This window comes from Odocoileus virginianus, chromosome 2 (assembly GCF_023699985.2).
Source record: "Odocoileus virginianus isolate 20LAN1187 ecotype Illinois chromosome 2, Ovbor_1.2, whole genome shotgun sequence".
NCBI lineage: Eukaryota > Metazoa > Chordata > Mammalia > Artiodactyla > Cervidae > Odocoileus > Odocoileus virginianus.
This window is the reverse complement of record NC_069675.1, coordinates 1628590-1646202: the sequence shown is the minus strand read 5'-3', so window position 1 is coordinate 1646202 and position 17613 is coordinate 1628590. Positions and strand designations below refer to the sequence as shown.

At 49.7% G+C, this 17613-nt stretch overlaps 1 protein-coding gene across 2 annotated transcripts in view; it reads left to right on the top strand.

Moving 5' to 3' along the window:
* Positions 1-17613, top strand: part of ACOXL (acyl-CoA oxidase like) — a 319722-nt gene that overhangs the window by 34443 nt on the left and 267666 nt on the right. For both annotated transcript variants that reach the window (XM_070474015.1, XM_070474021.1), the window contains exons 5-8: positions 1992-2106; positions 2537-2623; positions 4230-4302; positions 9103-9235. In XM_070474015.1, the coding sequence (XP_070330116.1) occupies positions 1992-2106; positions 2537-2623; positions 4230-4302; positions 9103-9235 (408 nt within the window). The remainder of the gene's footprint in view (positions 1-1991; positions 2107-2536; positions 2624-4229; positions 4303-9102; positions 9236-17613) is intronic.

The window sequence follows — 17613 nt, the reverse complement described above, 5'->3', positions numbered from 1 at the left end:
CCAAACCACCAGATCTTTTCTGAAGGTGAGCCTTACTCTGCTCTTTCCCTTCCCACCCTTGGGATGCTGTTTAATACATCCCCTCATCACGTGTTGTTTGTTGTTGTTTGTTACCGCACCCACCAGCCTCACAATAACTCCTTTCTTTAGGAAGGAAAGAAAGGCTGGCCTTTCTTGGAAGGTGGATTCTTTACCTTAAAAAATATATTTTATCCCTTTCCTGGCTGGCCTGATAAAACAAGGGCTGCAGCCTCCAGAGACTTTAAAAACGATCAGCTCATCCATTTATATTTCTGAAAAGCCCTTGCCTATGTTAAAAGTTTCCCTGTGTGCACATGTGTCAGAGAGTGTTTTCTTGGGCTCAAAGACTGTATTTCTTGGCCAGAGGGCAAGTACAGTCCATATACTTGAAAATGTGAAATCCGAGATGATCTTTACATGATCAATAGCTTGTTGGTTTGGTTCAGCCACATCTTTGGTATTGTCAGCTTCGATTAAATTTGTGGTTCTGTTTGTTTGCCCTCACGCCCTGCCCTGGCTTCCTCTTTCCTTTCCCGTCCCCCTACTCCCTGGATTCTTCAACCTGTTCTAGGTACCCAGTATCCAGGGTTGGCAGTTATGGTCTGTCTCTCCTTAACAAGAGGCTGAAGGATATCCCACGTAGCAAGCAGCATGATAGAGGACCAAGAAGGGAAGAGAGGTGTTTCCATGGTGACCCTGTTTTGGCTCCTGGAGGGGAAGAAAAAGGAGGCAGAGTTTTGAGCGGAGACTGAAAACAAAAAGCTAATTATTTTACCCCTGCTTTTTCCTGACCCATGTTAACTTCAGACTGTTTGGAGCTAGAATCCTTGGTCGTCTTTTGGAGACAAGCTAGATGGTGTGTTCTAAGATTCACTCCCTTATAAGATGGAGAATTGTTGACACAAGCTTTTTGGTTTAAGGGCTTATTCACATGAGCTTTTGAGGGAACCTTTTATTATCATATTCATTGATGAAGAAAATGGAGAGAGGTTTTGAAACAGTCACCCCAAGGCTTAAATGAGATATTTCTTTTTGTAAAAATCAAAACTGTCTGGGATGAGACTCTAAGCAATGGTGGGACTTGGTCACAGTTGCCTGTTAGTCTTGTTTGTGTTCAGGTTACACATTTAAGGGCTTCCCAGGCGGCGCGAGTGGTAAAGAAGCCACCTGGCAGTGCAGGAGACATGAGGGATGTGGGCTCAGTGCCTGGGTTGGGAGGACCCTCTGGCAGAGGGCATGGGAGCCCACTCCAGTATTCTGGCCTGGAGAGTCCCATGGACAGAGGAGCCTGGCGGGCTGTCTGTAGGCTTGCAAAGAGGTGGACATAACGGAAGTGACTTAGCACACACGCGCCTACACATGTAACCTTGGGTGAGTTAGTTGCTGTTCAAGCAGTGGACTCATACTTAGATGCAGGGATGTCTGAGGCCCGGGAATCAGTGGAGGACCCGAGGAGCCATGCCATTGGTCCAGGAGGGACAATGTCCAGTAGAGAAAATGAAATACACAGGCATGGACCCATTGAACTGGGCCCCAGATCGTTGGGTTCTCTGTGGTTTCTTGTGAAACTTGCAGGTGGGGTGTTTGGGAGCGAGGACTGTGGTGAGAACTCAGTGCACATCACCAGAGCTGTTAGGGGTGTGGGTGCTGGATTATTTAAAAGTCAAAACCTCAGTGTGGAGTAGCCTAGAGAGAAAGAAGCTCACTGAAGAAGGAGTCATACATTTAAGCCACAGGCTCAGACAAATGCTATATGTGCCAGTCCAACCTTACAAAGAAGAGTGGCCAGCAAGAAGGGAAGGAACGTGAGGGTGAACTAAACGACTGGGTCATCTGCGCCTTTCCTGTGAGGTCGCCTGAGTGGGCAGAGCTATGCAACGTGAATCTGTTTCACGGCGTTCGTTGCGCTGAGCCCAGGGCTGGAAAGGAACCATAAGGGGGAAAACTGTTGCTCTGGTGTTTCTCTGCAGGAATTTGTCATTAACACACCGTGTAAAGATGCTGAGAAGATGTACATTGGAAATGCGATGTACGGGAATTATGCAGCAGTCTTTGCCCAGCTCATCATACACGGAAGATCTCAAGGTTTGTCACCAACACAGAAACCTAGGCTGTTTCTCTTATTAGTACTGTTCTCCCATGAGTGCCTTACACAGAATCCTTCCCCTCCCAACGGTGTTTGTAGTAAAAAATTCGCATTGGAACTTTCCCCTGTCAGTCCAGCGGTGAACACTCGTGCTTCCACTGCAGATTGGGGTGCTAAGATCCCACATGCACCGTGGCACAGCTCCGAGAAAAATTGAATTATTTGTCTTTTAAAAAATTCGGCACTTGGTCTCTTAAATATACATGATGAAGCAATTTATCATTACCTTCAACATCATACACTATTGCTGGCAGTTCCCAGTCATAGAACGGAATGAATTTTAGAATCAACATAATTGCACACTGGAAATTAGGAACGCCTTGCTCGTGTCTTTAGAGACTTCAGTCAGAGTCTTGTCACCGTCCTTAGGGCCCCACTGCTTCATCGTTCCTGTCCGAGATGAACACGGACGCTTGCACCCAGGAGTGACGGTTGTTGATATGATGCATAAGGAAGGTGAGTTCGCAAGTGGCCCTGCTCCTGCCCTCCTGTGCCCTCCCTGCCCTCTCCCCGCCCGGCCCACCAGCTGTTGGTGTCCAGTCTCTAAGTCATGTCCGCCTCTTTGTGGCCTCGTGACCTGCAGCACGCCAGGCTTCCCTGTCCTTCACTATCTCCCGGAGTTTGCTCACACCCATGTCCATTGAATTGGTGATGCCATCCAACCATCTCATCCTCTGTCGCCCCCTTCTCTCCCTGCCCTCAACCTTTCCCAGCACAGCGTCTTTTCCAAAGAATCAGTGCTTTGCATTAGCTGGTCAAAGTACTGGAGCTTCAGCTTCAGCATCAGTCCTTCCAATGAATATTCAGGATTGATTTCCTTTAGGATTGACAGGTTTGATCTCCTTGCTGTCCAAGAGACTCTCAAGAATCTTCTCAAGCACTGCAATTCAAAAGCATCAGTTGTTCAGTGCTTAACCTTCTTTATGGTCCAACTTTCACATCTGTTCATGACCACTGGAAAAACCATAGCTTTGATTCCATGGACCTTTGTTGGCAAAGTGATGTCTCTACTTTTTAATATACTGTCTAGATTTATCATAGCCTTTCTTCCAAGGAGCAGGCATCTTTTAATTTCATGGCTGCATCATTGGCCACAGTGATTTTGGAGCCCCAGAAAATAAAATCTGTCACTGTTTCCACTTTTCCCCACCTGAGTCTAACCTAACTCACCAAAGCAGTGAAGGCAGAAGAGACTGGTTTTGAAGGGGCCATTCTACCCACCTGCTGCTGGCCCTCTGGCCATTTTCCAGTGTCTTTTAGGCCTTTGCTATTGCAAATTCACCCTGTGTTCTGAGGAGGAAGCATTGGGAAGGAAGGGAAATTGAGTTCGGGGTCACTGGCGGGGCTGAATGAGCTTTCCTGCTTGTACATGTTCAGTCAGATGTTCTCTCGGTTGCCTAGAATTCTCCCCTCCCCAGCCTCAGCAACTGCTCAGGCAGACGGCTGTGTCCCCGCCAGACCTGCCCCCGCTGGGCCCGAGGAGGCCCAGCTCCTCTATCCTCGTTAGTGAGGAGGCTGCTGGAGAGACAGGCACCACGCTTCGTGGGAACAAGCAAACGGCATCCCCACCCCAAATAAGCAGCAGCCACGATTCTGCAAGTGAAAGGAAGGGCTTTGCGTTTCAGTGATGTCCAACCTGGAAAGTGGCAGGGATGGCATATCTATTTAAAAAATTTTCTTGGTGTATATTTTTTAGAAATGTGTTTATATATTTGGCTGCCTCAGGTCTTGGTTACAGCATGTGGGATCTTTTAGCTGTAGCATACAAACTCGATTTGAGCAAACCCCGGGAGATAGTGGAGGACAGGGAAGCCTGGCGTGCTGCAGTCCACGGGGTCGCAAAGAGTCGGACACGACTTCATGACTGAGAAACAGCAACGTGCAAACCCTTGGTTGTGGCGTGCCGGATCTAGTTCTCTGACCAAGGGCCAAACCCGAGCCTCCTGCGCTGGGGGCGCTGACTCTTAGCCGCTGGACCACCAGGGGAGCCCCGTGGGACAGTGTTTCTGATGCTCATAAGCTTGTCCCACCTGCAGCTCCATTTCCCGTCTGTTCTCTCTAGGTCTGCATGGTGTGGATAACGGGATTCTGAGATTTGACAGTGTTCGGATACCGAGGGAGAACCTGCTGGATAAGTGAGTAGCTGCCTCCTTAGCTCAGACTTGCTGCAGCTATGAGCTCTTAGCCTCCCAGGCCTGGTTCCTAGGTCTCACGGGCCTTACGTCCAGACTTGTCTTCTTAAGGTAGATAAACAAATAAAAACAAACTTAAAATTACCCCAATACTGTTACTTTTGTTGTTGGTGTTCAGTCGCTAAGTTGTGTCCAACTCTTTGCAGGCCCATGGACTACAGGACGCCAGGTTTCCCTGTCCTTCACTATCTCTGGAAGTTTGCGCAAACTCATGTGCATTGAGTCAATGATGCCATCCAACCATTTCATCTGTCATCCCCTTCTCCTCCTGCCCTCAATCTTTCCCAGCATCAGGGTCTTTTCCAATGAGTCAGCTCTTCGCATCAGGTGGCCAAAGTATTGGAGCTTCAGCTTCAGTATCAGTCCTTCCAATGAATATTCAGAGTTGATTTCCTTTAGGATGGACTGGTTTGATCATCTAGCTGCAATGTTTATTACACTTTTGTGTTTAACATTTTAGGCTTTTCTCTGTGAGTAGATACTAAAGAGAGAGGTGTTTGATTTTTACTGAATGAGATCCACTTAGAAATTCTATTTTTTATAACTTGTAGTTTCTGTTTAACAAAATATGTCCAAAGTTTCTATGCAACAATAAATACACATAGAAAATGTTAGTTGCTCAGTTGTGTCTGATTGTTTGAGACTGTAGCCTGTCAGGCTCCTCTGCCCATGGGATTCTCCAGGCAAGGATACAGGAGTGGGTTGCCGTTTCCTTCTTCAGGGGATCTTCCCGACCCAGGGATTGAATCTGGGTATCCTGCATTGTGGATAGATTCTTTACTGTCCACCAGGGAAGCCCGAAATACACATAGGCATTATCATTTTTAAAGTTGCCATCATAAGCTGTTAAATAAATTATCTGTAAGTTATATAATCAGTCCCTTATTGTTCAGTATTTAGGTTATTTCCCTTAAATTTATTTTTTTTTTTTTGGCTATCATAAAACAGTTATTGCCTCTCTGTGGATGGCAGGAGATAAGGTGCCCTCTCTCAGCTTTGGGTGCTGTTATAACCAGTATCAGGTGAATAGTGTCATAGGTGGCTGTTGTTTAGTTGCTAAGTTGTATCCAGCTCTTTTGCGACCTCATGGACTGTAGCCCGTCAGGCTCCTCTGTCCATGGGATTTTCCACACAAGAATACTGGAGTGGGTTGCCATTTCCTTCTCCAGGGCATCTTCTTGACCCAGGGATTGAACTCACATCTCCTGCTTGGCAGGCAGATTTTCACCGCTGAGCCAGCAGGGAAGCCCAGTGCCACAAGTGTTTAGTGTCATTTCCCAGCATCCCTCAGTGAGGTCAAGGTGCATCCCAGTGAGGTGAAGGCACTTCTACAGGTGCATTCCAGGTGTGGAGCCCAGGGGTTCACAATGCTTAACACAGGCTAAGAAACACCAATTACTTTTACTTTTCTCAGCATCTTTTCATGCGTCCAATAGAAATCCTAAACTACAGTGATATTTAAATCTGTGAAAAGGTAGGCCAGCAGTCTTGCTCCCTGCTTTCCTATAGATTTTCCTTGAACATTTTACTCTTTTCTATTGCCTTCAAGTTCTTGTCAGCAAATATATGTCACAGATATCAAAAGTTTAAGTAAAATAATAGGGGAAACAAAATGAACCAAATTCTGTTTGTTAACTTTTTTCCCCTTCTGAATTGGTAGGAAATAAAATGGAAACAGGGACTTCCCTTGTATCTCAGACAGTGAAGAATCTGCCTGCAACACAGTTGACCTTATTCAATCTCTGGGTGAAGAATATACCCTGGAGAAGGAAATGGAAACCCACTCCAGTATTCTTCCCTGGAGAATCCCATGGACAGAGGAGCCTGGCGGGACACAGTCCATGGGATTACAAAGAGTTGGACGTGACTGAGTGGCTAAGCACACACGCACAAAATGTAAACAACAAAAGCATTTTGTGCGTATCCTAGTAGGGGATGAAGCCCCCAGGCCCCCTCAGAAACAACCAGTGCCCATGCCAGCAGATCTGAGGACCGCCAGCCTTCCCTGCACATTTCCTGTCACTCACCAGCATCACTCCACTCTCAGAGATGGGGAAGAGCTAAGAGAAGCTGTAGATGTGGAGTGCCCTATCTCTCACTCACCCAAATGGGATCTTAGTGGATTGGGCAGTCCTCTATCAGAACCTCAACCAACTGGTTTAGCATTTATCCAATGCACTAGAGATTAGAAAGTCAGATTCAACCAGAGAGAAAAATGATAGGGTGCTCCAAGGTCTGTAGGAGGTATGAGAGTGTATAGAATATTCTTTGATAAGATTTGATTGAAAACTATTCCGTTGGTATAGCCCCCCGAATACTACCAAACAGCAGAGGCAACACACTTGGGGGTGTTGGTTTATCACTTGGTCAAAAGTGGGACTGTAAATATATGTACAGATTCAGTGAAATCCTTATCAAAATTTCAGCTGCTTTTTTTTAAAAGGAATTGAGAAGCTGGTCCTAAAAATCAGATGGAAATGCAAGACACTCAGAGTAGCCGAAATAATCTTGATAATGAAAAACAAAGTAGGAGGACTCACATTCCTGATTAGAAAAATTACTACAAACCTACCATTATTAGGTCACTGTGGTATTGGCATAAAGCTAGATGTATGGAGAATGGAATAGAATAGAGGATCTAGAGATAAATTCTAGTATTTATGACCAGTTGATATTCAGCAAGGGTGATAATTTAATGGGGAAAGAAATCTCTTCTCAACAAATGGTGCCACAACAACTGGAGATCCATATGCAAATACATGAACTTGGACCTTTACCGCATATGCTGTACAGAAATTAACAGAAGATGGATCACAGCTCTAAATATAAGAGGTAAAACTGTAAAACTGATAGGAGAAAACATAGGTGTAAATCTTTGTGACCTTGTTTAGGCAATGATTTATGAGATGTGACAGCAAAAAGCACAAAGAACCAAAGCAAAAATAGATAAATTGGACTTCATCCAAATTTGAAAGACTTGTGCAGAAAAGGACACTATGAAGAAAGTGAAAAGACAATCCACAGAACGGGAGAAAATATTTGTGAATTATATGTAAGAACCTAGTATCCAGACTATAAAAGGAACTATATTAAAGCTCAACAATAAAAAGACAAATGACCCAACTAACAAAATGGGCAAAAATAGGAGTAGACATTTATCCAAAGAAGATATAGAAGATGGCTGATAAGTACATGTAAAGATGTTCAACATCAATGTCAGCAAGGAAATGCCAATTGAAACACCGCAATGAAGTACCATTTTGCACTCACTTCATGGCTATAGTAAAGGAGACAGATGATAACAAGTGTTGGCAGTGATTTAGAGAAATTTGAGCCCTCATCTTTTGCTGGTGGGGATGTAAACTGGTGTTGTCAATTTGGAAAAGAGCTTGTCAGCTCTTCAAAGGTTTGAAGTCGGATTTCCCTGGTGGTCCGGTGGTAAAGAATCCGCCTGCCAATTCAGGGGACACGGGTTCGATCCTTGGTCCGGGAAGATCCCACATGCCATGGGGCAGCGGGGCCCATGTGCCACAAATGCCGAGCCCTCGCTGTCCACCCTGTGCTCCGCAACAGGAGAAGCCGCTGCAGTGAGAAGCCTGTGCCCCGCAGCGAGAGGAGCCCCGCCCGTCGCAGCTAGAGGAGCCCGTGTGTAGCAGCCTATGTGAAGACCCAGTGTGGCCAGAAATGAAGAAGGAAGTAAAATCTTAAAAGTTTAATGTCTTCATAGCACTTATCAATTCTACTCCTTGGTCTGTATGAAAACATTGTCCACAAGAGAACTGAAAATATAGCCACAGAAAAACTTGTATACCGATGTTCACAACAACTGTTCGTAACAGCCCAAAGAGTGGCAACAAGACCAATATCCATCAGCTGACGGGTGCATAAGCAACCTAAGGTATCCCTATACAGTGGAGTGTTACTTGGCCATAAAAGGAATGAAGTACTGATACAGGTGCATGAACTTGGGCAAACTCCGGGAGGTGGTGAGGGAGAGAGAGGCCTGGAGTGCTGCAGTCCCTGGGGTCACAAAGAGTCAGATACAGATCTGTTGTTCAGTTGGTGAACCAATACAGCAACCAATACATGTGAAAACATGTGCAAACCTTGAAAAAATTGTGTCAGGTGAAAGAGGCCAGACACAAAGACCGCACATTGTGTGACACTGCTTGTGTGAAAGGTCCAGAGTGAGACAAATCCAGAGAGTTAGAAAACAGGTGAATAGCTGCCAGGCCCTAACGGGTAGGGAATCTGGGATGTGAGTGGTAACAGTCTGGGGTTTCTTTTGGGGTGATGAAGTGTTTAGGAACCGGATACTAGTCATGGTTGTACAACTTTGAGACTATACTAAAGACCATTGAACAATTTAAAAGGATAAATTTTATGGTGTATTGATTTATATTTCAACAACAAAAATGTGGATTGACTGCCAGGCTCCAGGGTTGGGTTAATGATGGTGGTCCTCATGCCTCTCTTTGTCCGGGGCCACCGCTGAGTCGCAGAATGGTAGTGGCAGGATATCAGCTCTTACTTTCCATGACTTAAGCCTTTCTCAGCATCTCCTGGGGAGGCACTTGTCCTGCCCCCCACTCTGCTGTCTTGGGAGGGAGGTTCCAGGATGGGGATCCCTGTGTGACTTCCCTGCGTGTGCTTGTGGGAGCCACCTGCCTTCATTTCCAGACGTGATATTCTCCTCCTACACTCACTCCACCTCTCTTTTCCACCCCCTCCGCCCCACCGCAGGTTTGGTTCCGTGGCTCCGGATGGGCAGTACCACTCCCCCATTAAGGACAAGAGTGCACGATTCAATGCGATGCTGGCGGCGCTGACCCCTTCCAGACTGGCTGTGACTTTCCAAGCTATGGGCTCCATGAAGGTAACTGACTAATTTCCCTCAATGTTTATTCTCCACATGTTCCAGAGGTGGGTAACAAGGTCAGGAGATGAACTTCTTGAGCCACAGTGGGTGCAAGCTGGCTTGGGTTGCTGGTTAGATGCCAGTGAGTGCCAGTTAGCGCTACACAGGGAACTTTCTGCAGCCTTCTTACCATCCCTCTGCATCCACATGTGTGCTGCGGATTACGGTGGGTGGAGCCTGGGCCTTATAGCAACAGGGCCACTGAAGGTCCTTCAGAAGGAGCACATCTGGAAAAGCAGCTAAGAGCTGACTAGTGGATAAAAGCCTGTGTGTCTTGGCTGAATTCATCAGGGAGTGTTGATGCTCTCACGTCTGTTTGGCATGTGACTGTCACCATCATAGGCAGGAGTCCATGAGGTCAGACCTCCAGGAGCCAATTCTCCCTCCCCTTTCCCCACCCCTGGTATATTTTGACTTGGAAAGAACAGCCAGGAGAGAAGAGCTCTGCAAGCTGCCTCTCCTTCCGAGCGCAGCACTGCCTGCTGTCTGCTTCCTTTCCATTCTTGGCATCTCTCAGGCTCCACTGAGCAGGGGGAAGCTGGAGGGAGAATTGAGAGACCAGTGAGTATCCATGTGTGGCTGGTACCCGGCTTCTCCACTGAGAAGGGATGCATTCTGCTCACCTGGCCCCAGGCCTGGCGTCAGGAATGGCAGGAAAAGCCTCCCTTCCTCCCTCCTGCCGGTCTGTGTGGCTCACAAGCCCGCCTGGCCACGCTCGGCCCCCCGAGGTGCTCTTCCCCCCAGGGGTGCGGCTGCGGCACCCAGTCCTCAGCTGGCGGCTGCGCCTGCTTGTGGGTGCTGCTTCTGTGCTTATTCTCGCTGGCTCTTTAAAGTGGGTGAGGTGCGTGTTTAGTTCTGAAGACCCAGGGCTGGAGTGGCCCGGCGGGTCTCAGCTGAACCACCTGAGTTGGTGAGGCTCCAGGAGAACCTCAGGATGTGGGCCCAGGAGTGCCTCCAAGGCGCTGGTCCAGCAGCAAAGCGCAGAGGGACATATTGGGCTGGCCAAGAAGTTCATTCTGTATGATGTTACAGAAAAACCTGAAAGACCCTTTGGCCAACCCGGTACTTCTCCTGGTGGTCGAGTGGTAAAGAATCAATCTGCCGGTGCAGGAGACATGAATTGGATCCCTGGTCCGGGAAGATCCCACATGCCTCGAGGCAGCTAAGCCCGGTGCCGCAGCGATCGAGCCTAGAGCGCGGGAGCCACAGCTGCCGACGGCCCTGTGCCCCGGAGCCTGTGCCCGCACCGGGGAAGCGCTGCAGGAGAGGCTCTCATGCCACAACTGGAGCCGCCAGCCACTGCAGCTGGAGAAGGCCTGCACACAGCGACAAAGAGCCGGTGCTGTCAGGTGTAAATAGATAAATGCTCCTCCCGCGTCTGGGAGAGACACTGTTTCAGCCTTTTCTCAGACTCCAGAAGGCAAAAGCTGAGAAAGCAGACGCGCCTAGAACTGCACCGTAGAGAAGATGGGGCAGAAAGCTGCTCAGGGTTCCCTGGTGCTGCGACGGCCGGTGTGTCTGCACACGAGCCCCTCTGGGACTCTGCGCAGTGGTCTCTGGGTCCCTCGGAGGGGAGTGCTGGTGAATATCAAAGCCACACACTGGCTCGTGCGCTGGAAGCCCCGTGCTGGAGTGGGTGATGCCGTGGGAAGGATGTCTGTACTGCCAGAGGTCGGTCAGCTCACCCAGGCCAGTGGTGGACCCCCAGGGCAGCTGGCATAGGGTGGTGGAGATGGGGACCTGGAGGGGTGCTTTTGGGAGAGAATCGACTTAAACAAATTTTTTAAAAACTAATTTTGATGTATCTATTATTTTTTGGCTGCACTGGGTCTTTGTTGCTGCATGTAGGCTTTCTCTAGTTGCGGTGTATGGGATTTTCACTGCAGTGGCGTCTCTGTTTCTGAGCATCAGCTCTAGGCAAGCAGGCTTCAGTAGTTGCCTGGGTAGGCGCCTTGGCTCTAGAGCGCTGGCTGGGAAGATCCCACATGCCCCGGAGTTGTGGGGCATGGGCTTAGGTGCTCGGTGGCATGTGGGGTCTTCCCAGATCAGGGGTCAAACCTGAGTCTCTTTCAATGGCAGGTGGATTCTTAACCCCTGAGCCACCAGGGAAGTCCTGGTAGCCTTCTTTAAAGCTCGCTTTCTTCATCTGTAAAGTGGGCCTTCTGGTCGCGGCGTAGCCTGAGTGAGGATGTGTGTGCAGGGATGTGACCCAGCGGCGACGAGCCGGCGACTGCTCTGTGCGGGAGGCCTGTTCCCCAGGTGGGCGGGGGCCCACTGCAGAGCTGGGTGGGCTCAGGTCAGAGTGGCCCAGGTGCTGGTGGTGTGTTGCCCCTGACGGCCCCGGGCCGTTGTGGTCTCGTCGCGAGCCTCTTGGGTGAGAATGACCCCACCTCTCTCGGCAGCTCCTCCTCTCTCACGGCTCACCCACGGGACAGATGCTATCTCAGGGGAAACCCCAGACGGCCCTGCTTGCCCTGCACTTGCTGATGAGTAGAGAATGGATCCCCTTCTCTGATGCACGTTCCACCTGTGTCAGAAAACTGTGCCCGCAGCTCCCTGTTTGCTCAGGGCCAGGCGTGCCTGCTGCTTTAAAACTCTGCCCAGATGTCTTCCCCCCTCCCATGGCTGTCTCTCATTTTCGTCGCATTTCTCAACCCTTTCAGATTTTCTGTTAAAGTCTTGCTGTAATAGCCATGCTGTCCTTTGTGCCCCCAGATGCCATGCCCGATTAAATTATTAGCAGGGACAGGAGGAAAAGGAAGCTAAGACATTGGGCAGGGATTGGGGAGAGCACATTGATTGAATTCTGCAGATGAAGTAGAGGGGGATGCTGGGAGCCTTTTCTGAAGGAGGAAGGAATCTAGGGAGAGTCACTGTGAGTTGGGAGGCAGAAGGAGGAGTGAGAAACACATGTGAGATCCAGCTCAGAGTTTTGGGTTGATTTTGCAGGGAGGTAATATTTTAGCATTTTAGGATGGGATGGTTGGATGGCATCCCTGATGCAATGGGCATGAACTTGGGCAAACTCTGGGAGAGGGACAGGGAAGCCTGTTGTGCTGCAGTCTATGGGGTTGTGAAGAGTCAGACTTGGCAACAGCAACAATATTTTAGCATAAGACAAGCAGGTCCCCACTTTCAAAAGAGTCTCCCCCGTCCTTTAAGTAGGTGTTACTCTGCAGCTGGGGCCCACCCTCAGGGTTCCTGGTGCAGCAGCTCTGGGATGGGGCCAGAGGATCTGCATTTCCACCAAGGCCCCGGGTGATGCTGCGGTTACTGGTCCAGGACCAGACTTGGAGAGGGGCTGCCCAGAACAGATGGGTTTGGGACTTCTCTGGTGTTCCAGTGGCTAGGTCTCCGGTGCTCCCAATGTGGGGGGCTGGGTTTCATCTCTGGCTGGGGAGCTAGATCCCGCATGACTAAGAGTTCACATGCTGCAGTGAAGATCAAAGACCCCATGTGCCACAGCTAGGACCTGGCACAGCCAAATAAATAAAAAGCAATGCCCTCCAAACCCCTCGCTTACTATAAGCTATGCCCATGATACATGCTTCATAGGTATTAACTCATTTCTCCTCAGCCGACTCTGAGAGGGCTCCATCCATCTCCTCACTTTACATACAGGGAAACTGAGGCGGTAAGGAATCTATCTGAGGTGGGCATCCACTCTGCTGCCTTTGATTTTGGTGGTTCTTGTTCAAGGAGTTCTGGTTGTTTAGTCTGCTAGTCACGTCCGACTCTCTGCACCCTCATGGACTGTAGCCCACCAGGCTCTTCTGTCCATGGGATTTCCCAGGCAAGAACTCTGGAGTGGGCTGCCGTTTCCTTCTCCGGGGATCTTACCGATCCCGGGATTGAACCTGAGTCTCCTGCGTGGTCTCCTTCTGGTCTTTATCACGGGGCCACCAGGGAAGCCTTTGCAGGAGTCCGTCTCCTCTGCTGATGGGCGTTTGGGACCTTGTGTCCTCGAACGACCTTTCCAAGGCCTTCTGATGGTTCATGGGGGAATTAGAACAGCAAAGAGGAGGAGGTTGGGCGTGGCTGAGTGTCCTGAGACGGAGGTGGCTGTTGAACCACGGGGGTGAGGTGGTGCCATCACTTGGGTGAGCACGCAGAGCAGGCTTTGTGTTTCTGCTGCTTCCTGGTCTGGTCTTGGGTTGTTCGCTTCCCCCAGGTTCTGATGTATGTGCTCAGTCGTGTCCAACTCTCTGTGACCCCATGGACGGTAGCCCGCCAGGCTCCTCTGTCCATGGGGATACTCCAGGCAAGAATACCGGAGTGAGTTGCCATGCCCTCCTCCAGGGGAGCCTTCCCAACCCAGGGATTGAAGCCAGGTCTCCAACAGTGCAGGCAGATTCTTTACCATCTGAGCCACCAGGTAAGCCCAAGAATACTGGAGTGGGTAGCCTATCTTTTCTCCAGGTTATCTTTCCAACCCCGGAATTGAACTGGGGTCTCCTGCATTGCAGGTGGATTCTTTAGCAGCTGATCTGCCAGGGAAGCCATCCCCAGAAATACCCCTGACATCAGGGTCCTCTTCCCCAGCGTCTGGTTCCTGCGTCCAGCCCTGCAGCACCATGCTGTGTGCGGCAGTCACGGCCAGGGCTGGGGAGCTGGTTTCAGAGCGTAACTGACACCCCATCGGCTCTGTTGGCCTTGAGCCAGATGTGACTCCCTTCCCTGTGGTGAGGCTCGCTCAGTCCTCTTACATTCATAATTTTAATTTCTGTGGCTGGCATTCAGATGGTAAAGAGTCTGCCTGCAATGCAGGAGACCTGGGTTCAGTCCCTGGGTCAGGAAAATCCTCTGGAGGAGGGCATGGCTGGAGTATTCTTGCTGGAGAATCTCCATGGACAGAGGAGCCTGATGGGCTATAGTCCATGGGGTTGCAGAGAGTCAGACACGACTGAGTGACTAACACAATTACCACTATGAAGCTATCAGATTTTTGTCTGTTTAATTCCACCACCTGGAAAGCCCAGATGAGTGAAAGGTTGGGAGGTGAAAAGTGGATGGGTGGGAGGATGGAGGAATGGATGAATGGATGGGTGGATAAGTGGACGGGTGGGTGGGTGGATAAATGAAGAACAGACAGATGAATGGACAGGTGAATGTACGAGTGTGTTGGTGGACAGGTATATGTATGAGCGCACACATGGGTGGAAGGAAGGAAGGGAGCCAGGGAAGAAGGAAGGAAGGTGGTGCTAGTGGTAAAGAATCCACCTGCCAATGCAGGAGACACGAGGCGCGAGCTTAGTCCCTGGGTTGGGAAGATCCCCTAGAGGAGGGCGTGGCAAGCCACTCCAGTATTCTTACCTGGAAAATCCCCACGGACAGAGGAGCCTGGTGGGCTACAGTCCACGGGGTCATAAAGAGTCGGACGCGACTGAAGTGACTTAGCACACACGAACGTCTGCTCATCCATCCATCCGCCAACTCACCCATTCTACTACAAAGACTCTGAACACAGTGATGATCAGTTCCTCTACGATTTAGTGGTTAATGGGAGCTGTGGAATATTCTCGAGAAAAGCAGCCCCTCACTGAATGGACGTCACATATTAGAGAGACCTCCCCAGGCAGGGGTGTGTCGGGAGAGGCCAGAAGCATACAGCCTACGGCAGAGCCAGCTCTCTTTCTGTGCAGGCTCGAATAAAGGGCAGCTCTGTAGGGCCCTGTGAGTCTAAGAGCTTCAGGGTGGGGGCTGAAATGAATATGTTTGGAAGGAGGTGGAAGCACTGTAATAATGAGCATGGTGAGACCTCTGCCCCCTCAAACAGTGTGGCATAAAGAGGGGGGAATAGAGAGGAGGAAATGGGTTCCCTGGAGTAATGTCTTGAAGATACGTGCTACCCACAAATGTGTGTTCTGTTGGAACTGGTGAGCCGAAGTTGCTGGATGTTTATTCTCTTGGCGCTTAAACAAACATTATTTATTTATTTGGCTGCTCTGGGTCTTAGTTGCAGCTCGTGGGATCTAGCTCCCTGCATGCATGCTCAGTTGTGACCCCACAGACTGTAGCCCGCCAGGCCCCCTGTCCATGGGATTCTCCAGGCAAGCATGCTGGAGTGAGTGGCCATTTCCTTCTCCAGGGGATCTTCCCAACCCTGGGATTGAACCCAGATCTCCTGCATTGCAGACGAGTTCTTTACTGCTGAGTCACTGGGGAAGCCCCTCTAGCTCACTGACCAGGGATCAAACCTGGGCCCCCTTCACTGGGAGTGTGGCGTCCTAGCCCCTGGGCCACCGGGGAAGTCCCGACCCTGTCCTAGCATGGCCAGTAGTCTCTTCACGCAGACAGTGGTACTGGAGAGATGAAGACAGGGGCCCCTCCATGTCAGCTGTCTGGCTTTTTAGATGCATTGTGTGTGTCCCGACGGAACAGGGTCGTAAGCTCATCTTGTTCTACACAGAGTTATTCTTTCTTTAGCATCCTCACACACACTCACATACACACACGGCGTGGGGAGCAGAGTAGCAGAACTCGCTCAAATGCTGGGGAAATCCCATGGAATGAGAGCTTTGGCCTGAATGGTCAGTAGAGGGATTATCTGTAAAATAGTTTCCAGGATTTTCTGATGTAGACGCTTCTTGAGGCTGACCACCAGAGGGCGACAAATACCAATAATGATTTGCAGGTGTCTTCCCCTTTACATTTTGTTTACTTTTCTATTTAAGAATTGGCTGGGATTTTTTGTTCTCATTAGTTTAGCTTCCTATCAGTTGTGAGTGTTGTTTTTTACAAAGTGGTCAACATAAGGAGAATTGGAATTCATCAGCCTAATAATCGTTGGGGCCAAGATCAAGACTATAAACAGGATGTGGAGTTATCTTTTTTTTTTTAATATATTTTAAAAAATTGAAGTATAGTTGATTTACAGTGTTTGTTTGTAGTGTCAGTTGCTGTTATGTATATGTGTGTGTATATATATAAAATATACATGTAAAACTATGCGTGTATAGTGGTTTAGTCACTCAGTTGTGTCCAACTCTTGCGACCACATGGACTGTAGCCCGCCAGGCTCCTCTGTCCCTGGGACTTTCTAGGCAAGAATATTGGAGGGGGTTCCCATTTCCTCCTCCAGGGGACCTTCCCGATCCAGGGATCCAACGTGCATCTTCTACATTGCAGGTGGATTCTTTACCACTGAGCCACCAGGGACGCCTTCAAGGAACAGAGCTCCCTTCAACTAAGTCATCAGAGGCTGATTCAACCTTGTGGGAAACCCCAGTCTCCTCAAACCCTGGGTGTGGCCGTGGGAATTGTGAGGGAACGAGGGATGCTGTCGTCAGTGCAGACCGATCCCAGGTTGCTCTGGGCCTGGGTCCTGCCTGAGAGGGGCTTGCCTGCCTTGGTTTCAGCAGCAGCCTGCTCACCTGGGACAGGAAGAAGGGGTGCCTGGGCCGCAGCTGCAGGGAGCTTCATCTCTCCAGGGAAGCGCTGTTGTCCACCTCTGGGGAGTGCTGTCTGTGCTGGAAGGTCAGACGTGGATGATAGACGGTTTGCTGTCCTTAGGACATTTTCCACCTGAAACTTGATGCCCCCTGTGGCACAGGCCCCACTATGGGACTTCATGCCTCAGCCTCACTCCGTGTTCCATTACTCCATGCCCTTGTCCCAGCTGAGGAGTCCATCCAGGGCCTCCCTGTTTGAGGGACATATTCTGAGCCTTTTATACATCTTTTTTAAAGTAACTTTATTTCTGTATTTATATGGCTGTGTTGGGTCTTCATTACTGAGTGGGCTTTCCTCTAGCTGTGGAGAGCACGGGCAGGCCACTCTCTGCTACTGTTGCTAAGTCACTTCAGTCGTGTCCGACTCTGTGCGACCCCATCCCTGGGAATCTCCAGGCTAGAACACTGGAGTGGGTTGCCATTTCCTTCTCCAATGCATAAAAGTGAAAAGTGAAAGTGAAGTCGCTCAGTTGTGTCTGACTCTTCGTGACCCCATGGGCTGCAGCCCACCAGGCTCCTCTGTCCATGGGATTTTCCAGGCAAGAGTACTGGAGTGGGCTGCCGTTGCCTTCTCCGAGGCCACTCTCTAGGGACTCTCTTTTTGCCGAGCGCAGGCTCTAGATCGTCTGGGCTCAGCAGTGGCGGCTCCCAGCCTCCAGGGCACAGGCTCAGTAGTTCTGGCGCCTGGGCTCAGCTGTCCCTGCAGTATGTGGGGTTTACCCTGACCGGGGATCAAACCCGTGTCTCCTGCACTGGCAGGTGGAAGTGTTGCCTCTGAGCCACCAGGGAAGCCCGGTCATTGGTTTTTTTTTTTTTTTTAATTGAAACAGCAGTCCTGCAAGATGGATACTGTTGTGATTCCCATTTTCCAGTTGAGAAAACTGA